The sequence below is a fragment of the Ambystoma mexicanum genome, chromosome 1p, assembly GCF_040938575.1.
Source record: "Ambystoma mexicanum isolate Mex_15411 chromosome 1p, UKY_AmexF1_1, whole genome shotgun sequence".
Classification (NCBI taxonomy): Eukaryota; Metazoa; Chordata; class Amphibia; order Caudata; family Ambystomatidae; genus Ambystoma; species Ambystoma mexicanum.
In genome coordinates this window covers 1,178,483,234-1,178,503,691 of record NC_090921.1, presented here as the reverse complement: position 1 = coordinate 1,178,503,691, position 20,458 = coordinate 1,178,483,234, and the positions used below count along the sequence as shown (strand labels likewise).

Sequence of the window (20,458 nt, the reverse complement as noted above, 5' to 3'; positions counted from 1 at the left end):
TAAAACCCCATTAAACTTCCCATATGTTCCCCCTCTCCTTGTGGTCCCTTGTGGTGGTTACAGTGCTGCTCACTGCCACTTTTCGCGTGATCTTTGCTGGAGTGTGTCCATGATAGAAATAAAACAAACCCTTTTTTTCCAATTGCAGGCAGTCCCTTGTGGAAACAGAAACACTTTTTTTTTCCTATTTCCATTGCTGGCATTCATGTGCCAGTGTTGGCTTGCATGGTCTTTCTACACTGCAATGTTGTACCAATGTCTAGGGGCACCATTCAAATCAACCAGAATGGCACTGTCATGGCCCAGGGATCTCATACCAACCTCCTACTTCTTGATAGGAGTTTTCCATCCCTCATCAACCCTGTCCCTTCTCTTACCAATCCCTCCTGCTACTACCCCTCAGGCCCCTTCGCCACCACCGAGGGGCGTTGCACATTCCTGTACCCCTCCTCGGAAGACCTTCAAAGTGGCAATGAACGTCACTTAGCTACCCTCAACTCTCGCTCTGCCATTAAACACTCTTCTGACATCTGTCACCTCCTTGACGACTTTGACCTTGACGTCCTCACTCTCACCGAGACATGGTTCACTGCCAGCTCTGTCAGGGTTTCTGACACACTCCTCCCGGAGGGCTACAAGATCCTCTCTAAGCCTAGGCCTAACCGGTCTGGGGGCGGAGTGGCCCTGATCTTTCCTGAATGCGTCACTGCCACTATCATACCCACTCAGACCTTCAAATGCCTCATCTGCAGGCTTGGTGTCTCTCCAATCCTCCCGCAGACTCTTGCCACCATCTACAGGACCCCTGATCCGGTCTCCCTCTTCCTTTCGGAGTGGTCTGACCTCACCTCTTCTCTCCTGGCCACCACCTCCAAGCTTCTCTTCCTCAGAGACTTCAATATTCACCTTGACTCTCCTGATGCGTCCTCTGGAGTCTTCTGCAGCCTCTGTGAGTCTCTTTCCCTCAACCTTCTTTGCTCCAGTCTGACTCACTCAGCCAGACACATCTTGGATGCTCTCATCTCAGCAGACATACCCATTTCCAAACCTCTCAGTACTCCTCTCTCCTGGTCTGACCATGCTCTCCTGTCCTCACGCCTGAATTTCTTGGGTCCCCCAGTGAAGCGTCTGGCCGCACTGCCAGTCTCCTTCTCCGACATTCAACAGATGAACCGAGTGTCATTTGCGGCCTTTGCCACCACTTTCATTCCCTCTCCCACTTGGACCTCTGCCTCTCACTCCGACACAGCCGTTGTTAACCTTCACCTCTCCATCTCCAACACCCTTGACATCCTTGCCCCTGTCATGGTGATCCACATGAAGCCTACCTCCAAGCGTAACATCTGGTATGACCCCAACCTAGCCTCTTTAAAACGCAAGTGCAGAGCTGCTTATCGGAAGTGCCAGACTTCGAGCTTTGCCTCTGACAGACTGGCCTGCCACCTGCTGCAATGGCACTACCGCCTCTTCATCCGCTCGAAGAAGAAGTCCTAAATCCAAGCTTGATTCTCTAGGTCCACTAACAACCTGGCTGAACTGTTCAAAATCTGCAAGGAATTTGCCAGTCCATCTGCAGTCTCTACTTCTCCTCTGCCATCACTGACCCTCTGCACTTCATTTGCCTCTCACTTCACAACCCAAACTCAGGACATCCTGTCCTCACTCTCCTCTACACCCCTCCCTTCTCCCTTACCCACTCTCAGCCGCCCCTGGCCCTCTTCTCTCCTGGCCTCCTTCTTACCTCTTTATCGCCCATAGCACCCGATGAGGACTCTAGACAAGTGCTCTATATGAAAGTATCCTCCAAATAGGTGCTCACCAGTTCCTCCAGAAATATCAGAAATCACATTGCCCCCCTTGCTCCAGCCTTGGCTGATTTCTGCAATCACTCCTTCGCCACTGGTTCCTTCTGCTACCCCTCAAGCACTCCCTTGTGCACCCTCTCCTCAAAAAGCCTTCTGACGACACCTCCGGCCCGGCTAACCACAGCCCTATTCCCATTACCCTCTTCCCGGGGAAACTCCTGGAAAAACTGGTCATCTCTCAGCTTATCCACTACACTGAATCTGTTGGATGTCTCCACAACCACCAGTCTGGCCTGAAAGCAACCAGAGGCACAGAAACGGTACTCCTGAACACCCATACAGACTTGCTCTCAAATCTCGATTCCAACACTCCTTCCGTTCTCATCCTTCTTGATCTTTCCTCTGCCTTTGATACATCAAATCATGCCACCGGTATAAATTGGCTCTGTGATATGCTTGGCATCACGGACCTGGCGCTGAACTGGTTTACCTCCTTCCTCTATGACCGACACTCCCATGTTCAACTGGGTCCTTTCCTCTCCCCTATCACACTCTCCACCTGCAGCGTCCCTCATGGCTCTATCCTCTCACCATAGCTCTTCAACATCTACCTTGCCCCTCTGGCTCATTTGATCTCTGCCTTCTCTCCTCACTTCCAGTTTTATGCAAATGACATGCAGCTCTCATTCAAGCTTCCCTCCAGTGCCTCCTCTTCTTCCTCTCCCATTCCTGACTGTATGACTGCTATTCAGGCTGGGCACGCTGCTAATGATCTCTACCTTAATACCATTAAAATGGAGATCCTTCTCATTGGGACCCCATCTCCCTAATTCCCTCCTTATCTCTGCCCATCCTCCATGGGTCCCCTCCCCTCACCCTCTTGTGATGCAAAAAACTTTGGAGTCATCGTCAACTGTTTTCTCTCCTCACATCGCAGACCTTGCCAAGAAGGCCCACTTTCAGCTGCACCTCCTCAGAGGCATTCTCCTTTTCCTCACCTTCCCCCAGAAACTCACTGTCCCCAGAGCTCTGGTCCTCTCTAGGCTGGACTACTGCAACAGCATCTTCCTCAATCTGCCTAAATCCTCCCTACACCGCCTTCAACTCAGAATAGGACTGCAAGACTTATCCTTTGCCTCAATCCCAGGGACTGCATCTCTCCAGCCCCGAAATCTCTCCACTGGCTGCCGGTTTTTGCTAGGATCAAGTTCAAGTCCCTTCGCTTCATCCACAATGCTTTCTTGGGCCTGGGTCCCCACTACATCCAACTCACTTGTCCCAAATACCCTGCTGCTAGAGCCCTTCGGTCATCTAGCGCAACTCCCAGCAGATCAGATGCTTTTCCAACAGAGCGTGGGGGTGGGGTAGATCTCTCTATTCCGCAGAAGCCTCCTCCTGGAATGGTCTCCCAGTCCCTCTCAGACTTCAGCCGGACCTCAGGTTCCAGAAGCTTCTCAAGACTCTCCTTTTCTCTTTTTCCTTACACATCCCCCTCCTCTGCTATGTTACCCCTCTGCCTCATTTTGATTTTGACTGGCCGTCTGGTTCCCTGTGAGTCACACTGGGCACCATGCCCTCCTCTCCCAGTCTACCCCTCTCCTCTGTCTGCCCTGACCACCCTATTCCTCCGCTTGCCCTACCAGGCTCCACACCCCTGTACAAGCCTAGAGGGGCTGCACCCCTACTGATCGCGGTCCGCTCCCCTGCCCTTCTTTTTACTGCACTTGCACTATCCAAATGAAACAAGGCCTAGTAGGACCGTTTTTGTTATTCTTCTCCCCTGTTCCCCCACCCCCTTTTTGTCTTGAGGCGCCTTGAGGCACCATTTTCTATATAGGCGCATTATAAATACCCAATAAATAAATAAATGTGAACATGTGAACAGAGCTGCATATACCTTTTGTTTGAGCAGAGACTTGCCTACTAGCAGGAGAACACAGAGCAAGTGTTCCTTCTATTTCTACCATGAACAGGGCCCCACATTAGAAATAGATAGAAACAGGACAGTATGGGTTAATGGCATCTTTCCATCCCCCAAGAGGCCCTTGTATGCTTTCTACCTGCCAGCGTTTTAAGCTGCATTGTTCAAAGATTTTGAAAGTTGGATGGCCCTCAATCTAAGCGAATTCAGGTGGTTAGAGCGTCCACCTGACATATTTGGGCCACACTAAGTAAAACATCCCTAAATCAGACACACACACGCTGTCATTTTGTAATCATGTGGACTAATTTAAAATTGTATTCACAGATGTGAATACCAAATGATCAAGATTATATACTAGACAGATTGCATGTAAAAAAATGTCGAGGTTGCATAGAAAACCAAATCTTCCTACCAGGGGGTAGTTCCGGAATCTCAGTTTTCTTCTGTTTGGGAAAACCCACTATGAGGAGTCCAAGGGGAGTGCTGGGTGATTCTAATGTGTGGCTGCCAGGCATGTTGCTAATGTCATATATCGCCGCCGAGAAGCCACTTCCATGGATTTCATTCCATCTAACATTTTTTAGAGGATGTTGATCTAATGTGATTTTGGGAATCCCTTCGGTTTTTCCTGTGAGAATGAGAAGCCTTTTCTCAAAGTTGGGATTGGCATTTATTGTATAAATGCGGCTATATTGTCTCATGTCAGGAATGTTGATTAGGAACGGTTCACGTGGCTGGTCACCAGTTTTCCCTCCTGTGCAGTAGTACACCAGCCCGACCGGTTCACTGGCTGTGATCAAGACATTGGTGGATGATGGGAGTCCAATCTGGGCAACCTGCCCAGTTTTCAAGGTTTGCCTTTGCTTGTGGTCACCCACTTGGTACTCTATTTCAGTGGGTTTCGAAGCGACAACAAACAACAAGTCGGTTTTCCCTGGTGATGCGAACGAAGGCGTCATGAAACGTTTTCCCCAACGAGAGGAAGGCACGAGCTGAGTGGACACATGGTATGGTGGAGAGACTGTTTTAGGACTGGTATATCCGCTGTAAACAGAGATTGGATTAATTGACTCAATCATGGTTCCAGATAAGTTCTCCTTGCTTGTAAGTAACATCTCCTCAAATGGTTTAAGGATGAGAGTTATTGTGCTACCTGCTGGATAGGATTTTCCCTGGCAATCCAGAGGTGCACTTGCGGAGATAACAACCTTGTTTGGCGTTCCAAGGTTAACGAGGTAACATTCTTTGTTGTCACTGTCTGATCTCCCTGGGGGTGTCACAATGAAATATTTACGGCCAAGTTGTCCTAAAGGAGCAACGTCAGGGGTCTCTACACGGCTGCCTGTAATGAAGACAACTTGAAGTAATACAGGGTGATTTGTCTTGACTCTGATGGGTGAGATTGGTTCTCCTGTTGTCAGCATCTCTTCGGGTACAGTAAATGAAATGGTCTGCGATTCGCCCTTCTTCATTGTGATATCTTTTCGGAATTTGGCTGTATCAAAGGTGAGACTGCAGCTTGTTTGGTCAATGAAACTACACACTGTGATCTGAAATGTTACTGGCTGCTTCTCTTTCATGTACATTGTGCAGGGGATGACAAAGTCCATTCCCACAGGACTGGCTGGATGTTCACCTGTAAACATGAAAACAAGAAACCACATCAAATTAGAGCACGGTTCAGTCATGCGATGCCAACAGTTATTTGTCCAGATCTGTCTTGCTAAGTCAAACACTCTCTCTTCATTTCTGAGTATAACAGGCATGTAAATACGACATTTCGCAACGTTAACAACACAGCCACTGCTTTCCGAAGCATTTCCATCCATCCATTGCCTCCTCTCATTCATCCCTAATTCGAGAATTGAGTCCTAGGACACTATATTGCAGCCACCATTAAGTACACATTAATTGTTAAGTACAAATGTGCACAGAAGACACTTAAAAGGTCTTTAGAAAAATGAAAGCTTTTGTCACCGAAACAACCTGCAATTCCACCACGAGAAGTCTTGCTCAGTGGGAAGTCTATGCTTTTACATATAAGGGGCCTGATTCACAGAAGCATTTTATAATGGGGCAATCCCATAGGAAAACGCGCTGTGAATCAGGTCCAAAGTGCATCATAACATGTCAAGCGTTGCTCCGAATCCAGCGTTTAGGAGCGGGAGATGCTAATTGCAAATGAAAGGCATGGGCGGCAGTGGGGCAGGGTGCAAGAACTGACACGCGTCTTTATAGTTTCAGCTAAAATAACAAAGCTGAGCAAACCTTAACCAACAAGCACAGAGAACTACACAAAACAGCATCTTTATACAGTGGGCAGCCTTTACTTTTATAACCAGATTTGGTTGTATCTAGTGCTTCATTCAAGACTCATCCTTCTTCTAAGCACTTTTTAAATAGGTTCTATTGCCATTGTTATACAGCATTGAATATATATTTTTTAAACCAATGTGTTAGAAAGGAAAATAAAACACACAGGGCACTCGCACATTAGATTCCCAAGTACATTCGGAGTTTCGTTTTGAATGGATCTTTTTGAGATTCACACAAACGAAACGCACCACATTCATACAATGTGGATCCAAAAGGAACCCTTGAGTGTCTGTCTCTCAAACGGTTCCATGTGTTTGCATAGACTACTGTCTAAAAGTCTGCATTTTTTCTCTGCATTTTTGGTCGTTATGAATGCAACCATTGCTTTGAATGGGGTGCCCCCCCACGATCCCCCCCAAACCAACACCTCCACCCTCTAGCGTCCCACACTCCACCCCCTCCTCCCTAGCCCCACAAGCACATGTACATTAATATATATGAATTTGGTCGATTTCGAATAAAAGTGCACGAAAAATATGCAATCTTTTATATAGCAGTCTATGAAAACCACTTTCACGCTCTCAAACACACGATTTTCACACTAGTCATAGAAACGTGTTTACACTGAGGTCAGTACTCATGATACATGTGCAGCAATTCTTATGTTTCTACACAGATAGGTCATGCGGTCCATGCTTAAATAAATGAGCCTGCAACGATGGACATCACTGCCTGCACGAGAGCAAACCCACAGCACTACTTTTGCTATTGTTTAATGTTCTTTTAAAATTAATATATCCACCACATTTGGATTTCCATTGTCATCAATGTAAATAAATCCATAAAAATTGGAAATTGCGGCCCAGAAATATGAATGGGGGTTCTCCAATGAGCCACACGTGATCTGTGAATTTTTGAGATCACCCCTTTAAATATCTGGTGACCCATGAGTGATTTCTTTGGTGGTTAAAACCCCATTAAACTTCCCATATGTTCCCCCTCTCCTTGTGGTCCCTTGTGGTGGTTACAGTGCTGCTCACTGCCACTTTTCGCGCAATCTTTGCTGGAGTGTGTCCATGATAGAAATAAAACAAACCCTTTTTTTCCAATTGCAGGCAGTCCCTTGTGGAAACAGAAACACTTTTTTTTCCTATTTCCATTGCTGGCTTTCATGTGCCAATGTTGGCTTGCATGGTCTTTCTACACTGCAATGTTGTACCAATGTCTAGGGGCACCATTCAAATCGACCAGAATGGCACTGTCATGGCGCAGGGCTCTCATACCAACCTCCTACTTCTTGATAGGAGTTTTCCATCCCTCATCAACCCTGTCCCTTCTCTTACCAATCCCTCCTGCTACTACCCCTCAGGCCCCTTCGCCACCACCGAGGGGCGTTGCACATTCCTGTACCCCTCCTCGGAAGACCATTAAACACTCTTCTGACATTTGTCACCTCCTTGATGACTTTGACCTTGACGTCCTCACTCTCACCGGGACGTGGTTCGCTGCCAGCTCTGTCAGGGTTTCTGACACACTCCTCCCGGAGGGCTACAAGATCCTCTCTAAGCCTAGGCCTAACCCGTCTGGGGGCGGAGTGGCCCTGATCTTTCCTGAATGAGTCACTGCCACTATCATACCCACTCAGACCTTCAAATGCCTCATTTGCAGGCTTGGTGTCTCTCCAATCCTCCCGCTGACTCTTGCCACCATCTACAGGACACCTGATCCGGTCTCCCTCTTCCTTTCGGAGTGGTCTGACCTCACCTCTTCTCTCCTGGCCACCACCTCCAAGCTTCTCTTCCTCAGAGACGTCCATATTCACCTTGACTCTCCTGATGCGTCCTCTGGAGTCTTCTGCAGCCTCTGTGAGTCTCTTTCCCTCAACCTTCTTTGCTCCAGTCTGACTCACTCAGCCGGACACATCTTGGATGCTCTCATCTCAGCAGACATACCCATTTCCAAACCTCTCAGTACTCCTCTCTCCTGGTCTGACCATGCTCTCCTGTCCTCACGCCTGAATTTCTTGGGACCCCCGGTGAAGCGTCTGGCCGCACTGCCAGTCTCCTTCTCCGACATTCAACAGATGAACTGAGTGTCATTTGCTGCCTTTGCCGCCACTTTCATTCCCTCTCGCACTCGGACCTCTGCCTCTCACTTTGACACAGCCCTTGTTAACCTTCACCTCTCCATCTCCAACACCCTTGACATCCTTGCCCCTGTCATGGTGATCCACATGAAGCCTACCTCCAAGCGTAACACCTGGTATGACCCCAACCTAGCCTCTTTAAAACTCAAGTGCAGAGCTGCTTATCGGAAGTGCCAGACTTCGAGCTTTGCCTCTGACAGACTGGCCTGCCACCTGCTGCAATGGCAATACCGCCTCTTCATCCACTCGAAGAAGTCCTAAATCCAAGCTTGATTGTCTAGGTCCACTAACAACCTGGCTGAACTGTTCAAAATCTGCAAGGAATTTGCCAGTCCATCTACAGTCTCTACTTCTCCTCTGTCATCACTGACCCTCTGCACTTCATTTGCCTCTCACTTCACAACCAAAACTCAGGACATCCTGTCCTCACTCTCCTCTACACCCCTCCCTTCCCCCTCACCCACTCTCAGCCGCCCTGGCCCTCTTCTCTCCTGGCCTCCTTCTTACCTCTTTATCACCCATAGCACCCGATGAGGACTCTAGACAAGTGCTCTCTATGAAAGTATCCTCCAAATAGGTGTTCACCTGTTCCTCCAGAAATATCAGCGATCACATTGCCCCACTTGCTCCAGCCTTGGCTGATTTCTGCAATCACTCCTTCGCCACTGGCTCCTTCTGCTACCCCTCAAGCACTCCCTTGTGCACCCTCTCCTCAAAAAGCCTTCTGACGACACCCTCGGCCCGGCTAACCACAGCCCTATTCCCATTACCCTCTTCCCGGGGAAACTCCTGGAAAAGCGAGCCATCTCTCAGCTGATCCACTACACTGAATCTGTTGGATGTCTCCACAACCACCAGTCTGGCCTGAAAGCAACCAGAGGCACAGAAACGGTACTCCTGAACACCCATACAGACTTGCTCTCAAATCTCGATTCCAACACTCCTTCCATTCTCATCCTTCTTGATCTTTCCTCTGCCTTTGATACATCAAATCATGCCACCGGTATAAATTGGCTCTGTGATATGCTTGGCATCACGGACCTGGCGCTGAACTGGTTTACCTCCTTCCTCTATGACCGACACTTCCATGTTCAACTGGGTCCTTTCCTCTCCCCTATCACACACTCCACCTGCAGCGTCCCTCATGGCTCTATCCTCTCACCATAGCTCTTCTACATCTACCTTGCCCCTCTGGCTCATTTGATCTCTGCCTTCTCTCCTCACTTCCAGTGTTATGCAAATGACATGCAGCTCTCCTTCAAGCTTCCCTCCAGTGCCTCCTCTTCTTCCTCTCCCATTCCTGACTGTATCGCTGCTATTCAGGCTGGGCGGGCTACTAATGATCTCTACCTTAATACCATTAAAATGGAGATCCTTCTCATTGGGACCCCATCTCCCTAATTCCCTCCTTCTCTCTGCCCGCCCTCCATGGGTCCCCTCCCCTCACCCTCTTGTGATGCAAAAAACCTTGGAGTCATTGTCAACTGTTTTCTCTCCTCACATCGCAGACCTTGCCAAGAAGGCCCACTTTCAGCTGCACCTCCTCAGAGGCATTCTCCTTTTCCTCACCTTCCCCCAGAAACTCACTGTCCCCAGAGCTCTGGTCCTCTCTAGGCTGGACTACAGCAACAGCATCTTCCTCAATCTGCCTAAATCCTCCCTACACCCCCTTCAACTCAGAATAGGACTGCAAGACTTATCCTTTGCCTCAATCCCAGGGACTGCATCTCTCCAGCCCCAAAATCTCTCCACTGGCTGCTGGTTTTTGCTAGGATCAAGTTCAAGTCCCTTTGCTTCATCCACAATGCTTTCTTGGGCCTGGGTCCCCACTACATCCAACTCTCTTGCCCCAAATACCCTGCTGCTAGAGCCCTTCGGACATCTAGCTGTAACTCCCTGCAGATCAGATGCTTTTCCACAAAGAGAGTGGGGGTGGTGTAGATCTCTCTATTCCGCAGAAACCTCCTCCTGGAATTGTCTCCCAGCCCCTCTCAGACTTCAGCCGGATCTCAGGTTCCAGAAGCTTCTCAAGACTCTCCTTTTCTCTTTTTCCTTACCCCTCCCCCTCCTCTGCTATGTTACCCCTCTGCCTCATTTTGATTTTGACTGGCCGTCTGGTTCCCTGAGAGTCACACAGGGCACCATGCCCTCCTCGCCCAGTCTACCCCTCTCCTCTGTCTGCCCTGACCACCCTATTCCTGCACTTGCCCTACCAGGCTCCATACCCCTCCACAAGCCTAGAGGGGCTGCACACCTACTGATCCCCGTCCAGCCCCTCCCTCTTACTTAGCGATGGACCCCACTCCCCTGCCCTTCTTTTTACTGCACTTGCACGATCCAAACGACACAAGGCCTAGTAGGACCGTTTTTGTTATTCTTCTCCCCTGTTCCCCCACCCGCTTTTTGTCTTGTGGCGCCTTGAAGCACCATTTTCTATATAGGCGCATTATAAATACCCAATAAATAAATAAATGTGAACAGAGCTGCATAAACATTTTGTTTGAGCACAGACTTGCCTACTAGCAGGAGAACACAGAGCAAGTGTTCCTTCTATTTCTACCATGAACAGGGCCCCACATTAGAAATAGATAGAAACAGGACAGTATGGGTTAATGGCATCTTTCCATCCCCCAAGAGGCCCTTGTATGCTTTCTACCTGCCAGCGTTTTAAGCTGCATTGTTCAAAGATTTTGAAAGTTGGATGGCCCTCAATCTACGCAAATTCAGGTGGTTGCAGCGTCCACCTGACATATTTGGGCCACACTAAGTAAAACATTGCTAAATCAGACACACATGCTGTCATTTTGTAATCATTTTGGCTGATTTAAACTTCTATTCACATATGTGAATACCAAAAAATCAAGATTATATACTAGACAGATTGCATGTAAAAAAATGTGAGGTTGCATAGAAAACCAAATCTTCCTACCAGGGGGTAGTTCTGGAATCTCAGTTTTCTTCTGTTTGGGAAAACCCTCTATGAGGAGTCCAAGGGGAGTGCTGGGTGATTCTAATGTGCGGCTGCCAGGCATGTTGCTAATATCATATGTCGCCGTCGAGAAGCCAGTTCCAGGGATTACATTCCATCTGACATTTGTTAGAGGTTTTTGATCAAATGTGATTTGGGGAATCCCTGCGATTTTTCCTGTGAGAATGAGAAGCCTTTTCTCAAGGTTGAGATGGCATTTATTGTATAAATGCGGCTATATTGTCTTGCGTCAGGAATGTTGATTAGGAACGGTTCACATTGCTAGTCACCAGTTTTCCCTCCTGTGCAGTAGTACACCAGCTGGACCGGTTTATTGACTGTGATGAAGACATTGGTGAAAATCCAATCTGGGCAACCTGCCTTTGCCTTTGCCTTTACTTGTGTTCACCCACTTGGTACTCTAGTTCAGTGGGCTGCGAAGTGGTGACAAACAGCATGTCGGTATTCTTCTTCTCTTCTCTCCTGACTACCTTTGTTACTCTGCTTCCGCTCATAACCTTGGTGTCATCTTTGACCCCTCACACAGCATCTTGCTCTTCATCCCCAAATGTGTCACTGCAACCAGACTCAACCCCCTATATATCAGAATAATCTGTCATCTTCTTCCTTTCAATACTACTAAGCAGCTGATGTCCTCCTTAGTCCTTTCTAGATCTCACCACCATGCCATTGTCCCCTACGGCCTTCCCAACTATGCTTTTCTTCGCTGGACAAAGTCCTCAACTTTGCAGTCCACTCACTTTTCAACCATTCTTGCTTTACCTCTACCTTATCTGCCTGTCACCAGATTGGCTGGCTATCTATGAAACAAAGGGTTAAGTATAAACAACTTCTCATGATCTTCAAAACTATCCAAGTACTCGCCCCACCATGCTTATCTGCTCATCTCACTTCCTGCTCTCGTCCTGGTTTATTAAGATTATCCTCACCTCACCTCCTTGCTGCCTCTCAAGCCCTGTGTGTTCCCTCTCATTTCCACTCTCTCACCTTACTCCGCTACTCTGGAATGCTCTCCCTCTAAGTACTACCTGAACTCTTACCACTATTTAAATCCAACCTCAAAGCTCTCCTTCTTTCTGAAGAACCTATTTCGTAGCACTCTATGCTACTGCATCACCTTATTTTTCTCTCTCCCTACCCTTCATGGACAACCCTGTAGCACTTTTACGTCACCCCTTCACCCTAAATTCAGCACTTTCTCCGCCATCCTATTCCTATGGCATTTTGTCCTGTCTTTGTCCATGGTGTGTGTTTCCATCTTTCCCAGCAACATCTGGTCTTTAAGTAAAAATCTCTCACCCCATTGTAAAGGCCCCATGTCCTGCGTTTTGTGCCAAAAATGCATTGCTTCCCTTGTGTTTTTTTTAAATAAATGAATGAATAAATAAATAAATAAATCTGAACTAGCCTGCAAGCTTGTAGAACAGGAATTGGCTCTATGCAAAAACGTATATTCTCTTTATAACCCGTGCAGCATGATAGACCTTAATATACTCCCTAAATGCTACTCAACGCAAAGGCATTGCTAAATCAGGAGTCCACAAGGTTGTACATTCAAGAGAAACGAATTGTATAAAGGAATATAGTCAGCTGATAGGAGTAGAAAGGCAAGAGGGATATGTGGGGATAAGCAGAGGTTGGGATTTTAAAGGCTAGCAAGATATGAGCTTAAAGAAAAAAGACAAGAAATTAGAAGACTTGTGGAGTTAATATTAAGTACCAAGGAGCAAGGAACAAGAGATTGGCAAGAAATGTTAATATCCCACCCCACCTACACCATAGTGCCAGTTCTCAGTTGTGATCATGAGCAGTTCTACCCAATTCTACCCAAGTTCTGAAGAATACCCCCATGGATGCAATATTCCAACCTGCATCAGGCTTGCACTTTTGGGCATCTTGTTTGAACTAAGGCACATGATTCCTTAAGACGAATGTCTTTGAATTTAGTAAACTTTGCAAAAAATATGGTAATTAGGGAATGGTGTGATTTCATAAGAAAATACCAAATCATCTGAATGCAAGGAACATGGGCTTCGAGCAATATCGCGTTTATATGTTGACAACACAGCAACTGTGGGATGGAATTTAACTGCAAATAGCACTGAATCTATTCATTTAGTGTCAAGGAGTTTTCGGGGGCTGGTAGAGCCGTGTCAAGGGTCCGCGGCCACCCAGCTCACGGAGGGCCCTGACTCCCTCCCGGGAACCAAGAAGCAGAGGTCCACACAAGGAGCAAAGTCTACTGTGGTTTATTCAGGAAAAACACACAGGGTTCAGATGCCAGCAAGGTCCGGGCACATCACAACAATCTCTGGCTCGCAGGCCAGTTTTGATAGTTCATGACGTCACACTCTGAGCCGCCCCTGGCTCCTTCCCTCCAGGTCGAACTCCACTCAGGATAGGCCACTGAGTGGTGGGGTCCCCCATAGGGACATAAAGAAAGCTTGGTTAGTGGCTGTTGTAGGTCAGGTGACATGCTTGGGACAGCCCCGAAAATTGCTACTCAAGAATGGTTACATTGGATGAGCCCTGTGGTTGGCTAGTGTCCCCCCACCGTCTACCCTCGGGTGCAACTCCCTGATTGGCTAAGCCGTGGGCCCCCAAGCCTGGGACAAACTCTGTTCCCAGCCCGCAAGGCACCTGTATCCCTACTATGTTTCAGTAGGAGAGGTGTGTGAGACAAGGATGTGCTCTTGCCCCATCCCTATTCTGTATTTATATAAACAGACTTATCAATACATTAATATCGATATAGTCAGATGCCTGTAGTTTGGGATCGGATAAGCTCTCCACTCTTCCTTTTCGCAGATTATTTGGTTTCAAGTTCACAAACCCTTGTAGGATTGGAAAAGCAGGTTATATTATTTAACGAAGACTGCGAGAATAATGGTCTTGTGAATAATTGAGACAAAATAAAATCATTGGTTTTCCATCCTTCATACAAAAAAACTCCCAGGCTCCAGAAAGTGTTAGATGAACACATTATCGAATTGCTATGTAGATATGATTACCTGGGAACACAATTCACACGCAATTCCCAATTTGAATGAGTGAAGGCACATTTTATAATAGAGTTGCTGGTCTTTTCCAGTGTCAGAGTAGATTTTTCAATTATATCTGACCATTTCCGACTGCCCTGATTTAAGTATTTTCATTCTTTGAATGGACACACGCAGCGTCCCGTTCAATGAATGCATTTTTTTTTTTAGCACCCCGACTTATCGCTTTGGTAACCCGGGGTGCTAATGGCCTTAACCCCCGTTTCAAAGGCTGGAATGTATGGGTAATGCCACATTAATGTATTTCTTCATTACAGAATTTGTGAAGTGCTTCACAATGCCTTTCATTTAACTCAGAGCATTAGGAAAGACATGCAATAAGAGGAGCAGGGAACATAAAATAAGGTGGGCTATCATCAAACAGCCTTGCATTTTCTTTACATGTCATCAGACAATTGCTAGTTAAGAACCTGTTCTAGACGTCAGTCTATCTGACAAAAATTATTTAGATTATTATAATCACCAAGACCACTTCTGAAAGGGGATTGGTAGACCAGTGTTAGCCGTCTAAGATTGGCAAACTGGTGAAGATAGTTTCAAGAGAGCAATGAGTCTTAAGCAAGCAGGATTTGAAGGGGGTCCCATTGAGATCAGGTCTCGGCAGACACAGTGGAAGAGATGGGTCTTTAAGGATTTGTATAATTTCAGGAAGTCAATCTCACAGCAAAGGTGCAGTGGTAGGGAAGGGGTTTAGTACTCTCCTCTCTGAAGAGTATTACCTGGTCTGGCCCCACATTACCAAATCAGAGGACAAGAGATACAATCCACTTTCGATTTGCTTTATCATTATGGCTGAGAAACCACTGAGCCGCGTCGTACAAGCTTGGGCACAGGGAAGAAGTTTCTGATTTGTAAATGCAGCATTTTTTCACCATATGCGCTGAATGAGGTGGGCCTAAAGTGAAGTAGGTATATCTGAGGCATTGGATGGCTTTTAGACTTAAATGTTTCGAGAGAGATTGGCTAAAGTGTGCACATGGAGATATTTGTGGGCCAGGGAAAAGTCAGCGCATAGTCATTTTTGCAGTACAAAATGACGTTGCCCGGACTTTGCACAGCAAAAATACACTTTGCACGGTTCCATGAATCGTGGTTTGTGTAGGTGTTGCAAAGTCACTTTTCAGTACTGCAAATTCACATTGAACCGGGCAAATATTCCATGAATCAGGCCCTATAAACGCAATTACTATCGGTTACTTAAAGTTCATAGTGCTTACTTTGCTCCTCCCTAAATTAAGTTCAAACTTTTGATCTTTCAACATTTTCTCTTCAACGTCATGGTGATCCCACATGTTTTCCCTGCATTTTTATGAGCTGTCAAGGCAGTATACTGTATGTATAAAGAGGGTGTGCAAGCTCTTAGGAACCACATGTGTGTTTTCTTCTACAGAAATATGTAGGTAATTAGAATGATTTGACTCGTGGTCTGCCTGGCATATTAGCTTGCACCTTTATATATACACACCCAGGGTGGCACAGTGACATGCAGTCTAATCATGGCGACTGTGCTCCATCTTATTCGGCACTATTTGGACACTAGTGTGCATGATGGATAAGGGATACCGCCTGCAGGCTGCTGGTGGGCAGGGCCATTACAGGGGTGGGGGAGTGGAGTGGAGTGGGGATACTGCCCAAACCTCTGTTTCAGGAGGGGCTTTGCTCCATCTCTACTTTCCCGGAGGAAAGTGAGATATAGCAGGGAAATGTCTGTGCGCACAAAGGCAATGGTTGTTCATAGAACAAAGGAAGGGGTAAGTCCTTTGGGGCAGGAACGTTGAGTTTTAAATTGAAAAGGCTCTGCCTTCATAAGGACCCATTCTAGTTCATGCCAGCAGCACCCACCCACAACAGTTAGGACTTAAACGAGGCATCGTATGAGTTGGAATATCACAGAGAACTGAAAAGTTACCAGGCTATTTATATGCCACCCTCTTCGACTAGCAGTGATGCATTGGCAAAAGTGGGTTTCAGGTGGCAAGCACTGGGGCAGATACCAACACCATCTACATGAAGTGAACTCACATTTGTATTTAATAGCGCGTATGCCTGGCGCGGAGTAAACTCTCATTTGTAGCTTCTGGGTAGGCTATGAGGGACAAGTTTCCCCCAGGGACGGTTCGGACGTGGAAAGCGGTCAGCAAATTGCCTCTTAGTGCCATCAGAATGCCCTCTGGATCATTTAATGGATAATGACAAAGGTTTAGGAACAGTCGATGGGTGAACCCATGGTCTGGGCTTCATGCACGTTGAATGAAGCGAACGGCCATCATGCCTAGCTGTAGGCTGTGTAGGCTGTGGGCCCAGTCTGCGGCACCCACGGGGTGCATACATTACAATGGCAACACAGATAAGGTTAATATCTGCCGATTATCATGTGACTGCCAGCCAACAGGGAGCTTAAACACCAAGGCCCGACTCACGGAATTATTTGCATGTAAAACAGGGATTTGCGTGCCTTTCTGCACTCAAATCCCTGTTTGACGGAGGGGGTTTGCGGGCAGAATGGCACGCAAACCCCCGTTTTACATGCAAATAATTCCATGGATCAGGGCATAAATGGCCTTCTCTCTCAGCAAGTGGCTGATGTGGAGGAACCAGTGTTAGAAGGCAATGAGGTGATAACACTTCTGTATAGAGAAAACACAGCTTGTTATGTGAGCGCTGCAAAGTGCACATTTTAAGCACCAGAAAAAAAATATGGAAAGGAGTATGTTGCCGTTTTACAAGATTGCTGACTGACATTTTAAAAAAGCTGAAAGGCCCTAATGACGTCCTTGATAGCCACTACCCGCCCCTCAGGAGGGCTGTGACCCACTCGAAACATTGTTTTAAAAAACACACATGCCCTGCTTGCAAGAGAAGGGTTGACATCTCCTTTCTCAAGGTTAGGCCACGGTAGACGCTTGAGGGTTGCTTATTCTGCAAGCTCTCCCTCCTGCTGACAGAGCTGCTCTGAAAGCTCTCCTTTTGAAAACGGAGTTAGCAAAACTGAGCGGAAAGAAATGCTTGGAATTGCAAAGCGAATTAATTACACAGAAGAGAAGGCAGTCAGTCCCTCTTTTAAGAAGGGCCCACGAACTATGTGGGCATTTAGTGGTATTCCACTGCACTAATTCACTCCATTGTTTTGTTTTAATCTGCGCGTGTTTCTTGTTGTGCATGTTTGCGTACACCTCGTTAATTGCGCCATGGAATATTTAGCAAGATAGTGGGGACTCCAGAGCGGCATAGGGAAACTGCTATTCCAGTCAGGGAGCAAGCCACGAATAAGCACTGCGAGAAAATAATACAGAGGATCCCTTTCATCTGTTCATTACTACAGCCGCGGCTTGGGCTAGCAACCAGTGTGAGGCTACCCATAATATTCACTTGAATGAGTAATACTCCATCAAAACAAAGGAAAAGGCTAGTATAACTCTGTGCACCCCAGTACTGTCCTAGAAACTGTTACAGTGCAGTGCAGAATATTAAAGTGACAAAAATTACTGATGCGGTCACGGGTGGCCCAAGGCGACGGTCGTGTTGCTTCCGACGGTGACTGGCAAGTGAGTCGACTGGCGAGAGAATGTGTACATGGGCACTGGTGGTGGCAGCAGTCAGCTAAAAGCAGGCTAGGAAGGGGTGAGGGAGGCACTATATCCTGCTGCAGGGGACTGTCGGTGGCAGTGGCAGGGACCAGCTCAGGTCAGAATAGCAGAGGGCTGCCACCTAGCAGAGGGCTGCCACCTAGCAGAGGGCCTCCACCTAGCAGAGGGCCTCCACCTAGCAGAGGGCCGCCACCTAGCAGAGGGCCGCCACCTAGCAGAGGGCCGCCACCTAGCAGAGGGCCTCCACCTAGCAGAGGGCCGCCACCTAGCAGAGGGCCTCCACCTAGCAGAGGGCCGCCACCTAGCAGAGGGCCGCCACCTAGCAGAGGGCCTCCACCTAGCAGAGGGCCGCCACCTAACAGAGGGCCGCCACCTAGCAGAGGGCCGCCACCTAGCAGAGGGCCTCCACCTAGCAGAGGGCTGCCACCTAGCAGAGGGCCGCCACCTAGCAGAGGGCCGCCAGATGTCTTCTTACTCCATCTTCTTGGCTGAGCAAGCGGATGCTGGGCTGAGCCTCAGGCCTCAGCCCCAGCATTGCAGGTCGCTTTTTATGCAGTTGAATGCAGCGCAGTAGGGCACGTGCGTTTTCCTATGATTCCCCCCCGCCTCCCCCACAACGCTCTGGCGCGAGCCCCAAAGCAATGGGCAGAATGCAATGTGAACTAAACCCACCCAGGCTGGATCTGGGTGTCAGACTAATGTATGTTCCCCATCCCCAGTCATTCATAAATATAATGAAGCATCAGGCAAACATGGTTTGATAGTGAACAGGCAGCTGCTGTGGCCAATACATTGTTTGTAGCCTTCCCCCAAGAAAAGAGGCCATAGGTGCTGGAGGCCGTGCGTCCATGGGGCGGAGTGCGTGCCAGTGCCTGATTTCTGCCATAGCAATGATTATCCTTCACGACCGCTGACTGCTATAGCACACATGACTGTTATAGCACACATCATATTATATAAACGCACGGAGCGAAGTGACAGGTGCGGTGCCACCTATCACTTACCTCAGTGTACATATGATATGATGCACACAGAAGAGGGTGGTGGCTAAAGGCCGCTTAACACCGACATCAAGTCGGTATTACGCGCGTACGTACGTGTGCTCGACGCGGAGCCCCCCAAAGCGGTAATCTGCGGGCTTGGCGAGCTGAATGCCCAGGGTGCTGCCTGCTGGCTAAAGTCAGAGCTGCTGAGAGAGAGAGAGAGAGAGAGAGAGAGAGAGAGAGAGAGAGAGAGAGAGAGAGAGAGAGAGAGATGTCCCATGAGCAGGTGACGTCTGGTGCCACTACCCGAGTAGAACACACTGCAGGCTAAGCATATTCGAGCTCCTCCACAGATAAACTCACAAAGAGAGTTCTCGCACCTCTTGTTTGTGGGGCCGCGGGCCCAGTTCAAAAATTATTGGTCACCTCCAATGTTTTTCCGCCAGGTGTCACCACACCGTGTGACAGCACTGGTTGACCACTGGGCTGGGGAGGATCGCTTTGTGAATGTGTGGATGCTGAAGTGTGATAGCAGTAGTGGGCTGAAGGCATACAGATCTGTACTTTCAGCTCGTCTGTCAGTCATTGCAGGCCAAAATATGTGAAGAAAAAGAAAGTTGGTGGGAGGCACTACTGGTAATAATCAGGGGTAATCCAAGGTAAATAGACCCCAAGGGGTCTTATGTTAAGTGTGTAAAACAAGTATGTGCTATTTCAGGTGCAGCAGGGTGAAGCTCGAGGCCACTCGAGATTCAAAATACTGAGGAACAAAACATGCACAGACTGCTGCCAGTCGGTAACCCTGTGCTGCACTCCTAATGGGGATAAAATCCCAACTGGTGATTCAGCCTGGCTGAGACTAGAAGACTCCCTTGTGGGAATACTAGTTCAGTAGGACACATTTTCAAAACGTTCAAAGAAAAGGGGTCAGCTTGATCAAGTATTAAAGTTTTAGAATGGTGCTCCAGGTATACCCAGACCTCTCACGCTGTAGGTCCACAGTGAACACAGATTTCGGCTGGGTTCAGAAGTAACAGGCTGGCCTAGGTGCCATTACGTTGTGTCATTCACATTGAAAATAAATTCAACTTCCCACACTTCAATGTGTAAAAGGCGTGAGACTCAATTAATTCAATTCACAGGATACTAAGTAAAGGTAAGTTTATAGTACACAAACAAAGGATTGCATTTCAGTTGATCTGGACAGACTGCTCTGTAACATAACATATACACAGTAGGTAACAAAAGTAAGATACACTTTTTAGCAGTATAGTCTGACTGAGACATTCATATACAAAACTGAACAGACAATAGTTGTCCAATTTCAAATTCCCTTCAAATTAGGCCAAAATACGTCACATTGCTGATGCCAAGAGTGGACATTCAGTTTCTCTGCACAGATCTTATGAAATACTGATATGCATGCATTGTGTATTTAATATTGGTTTTGAATAGTGCCAAACATGCCGCAGACATGTTCCAGACTGCTGGAACACTGATCCTCTGCCATTCCACCAATGGCTAGCTTATCATCCTTGCTGTCAACATCCACTTCTATCGTTGTATGTTTACTTGGTGTACTTTGGGGGTTATTCTAAGCAACGGGCACACCGCAACACATCACACAACTAATTCAGATTCTTTCCTAG

The 20,458-nt window shown here is 47.5% G+C and overlaps 1 protein-coding gene across 1 annotated transcript in view; it reads right to left on the bottom strand.

Moving 5' to 3' along the window:
• Positions 1-20,458, bottom strand: part of LOC138451173 (uncharacterized) — a 190,044-nt gene that overhangs the window by 97,361 nt on the left and 72,225 nt on the right. The window contains exon 13 of the mRNA XM_069604890.1: positions 4,142-5,365. Within this exon, the coding sequence (XP_069460991.1) occupies positions 4,142-5,365 (1,224 nt within the window). The remainder of the gene's footprint in view (positions 1-4,141; positions 5,366-20,458) is intronic.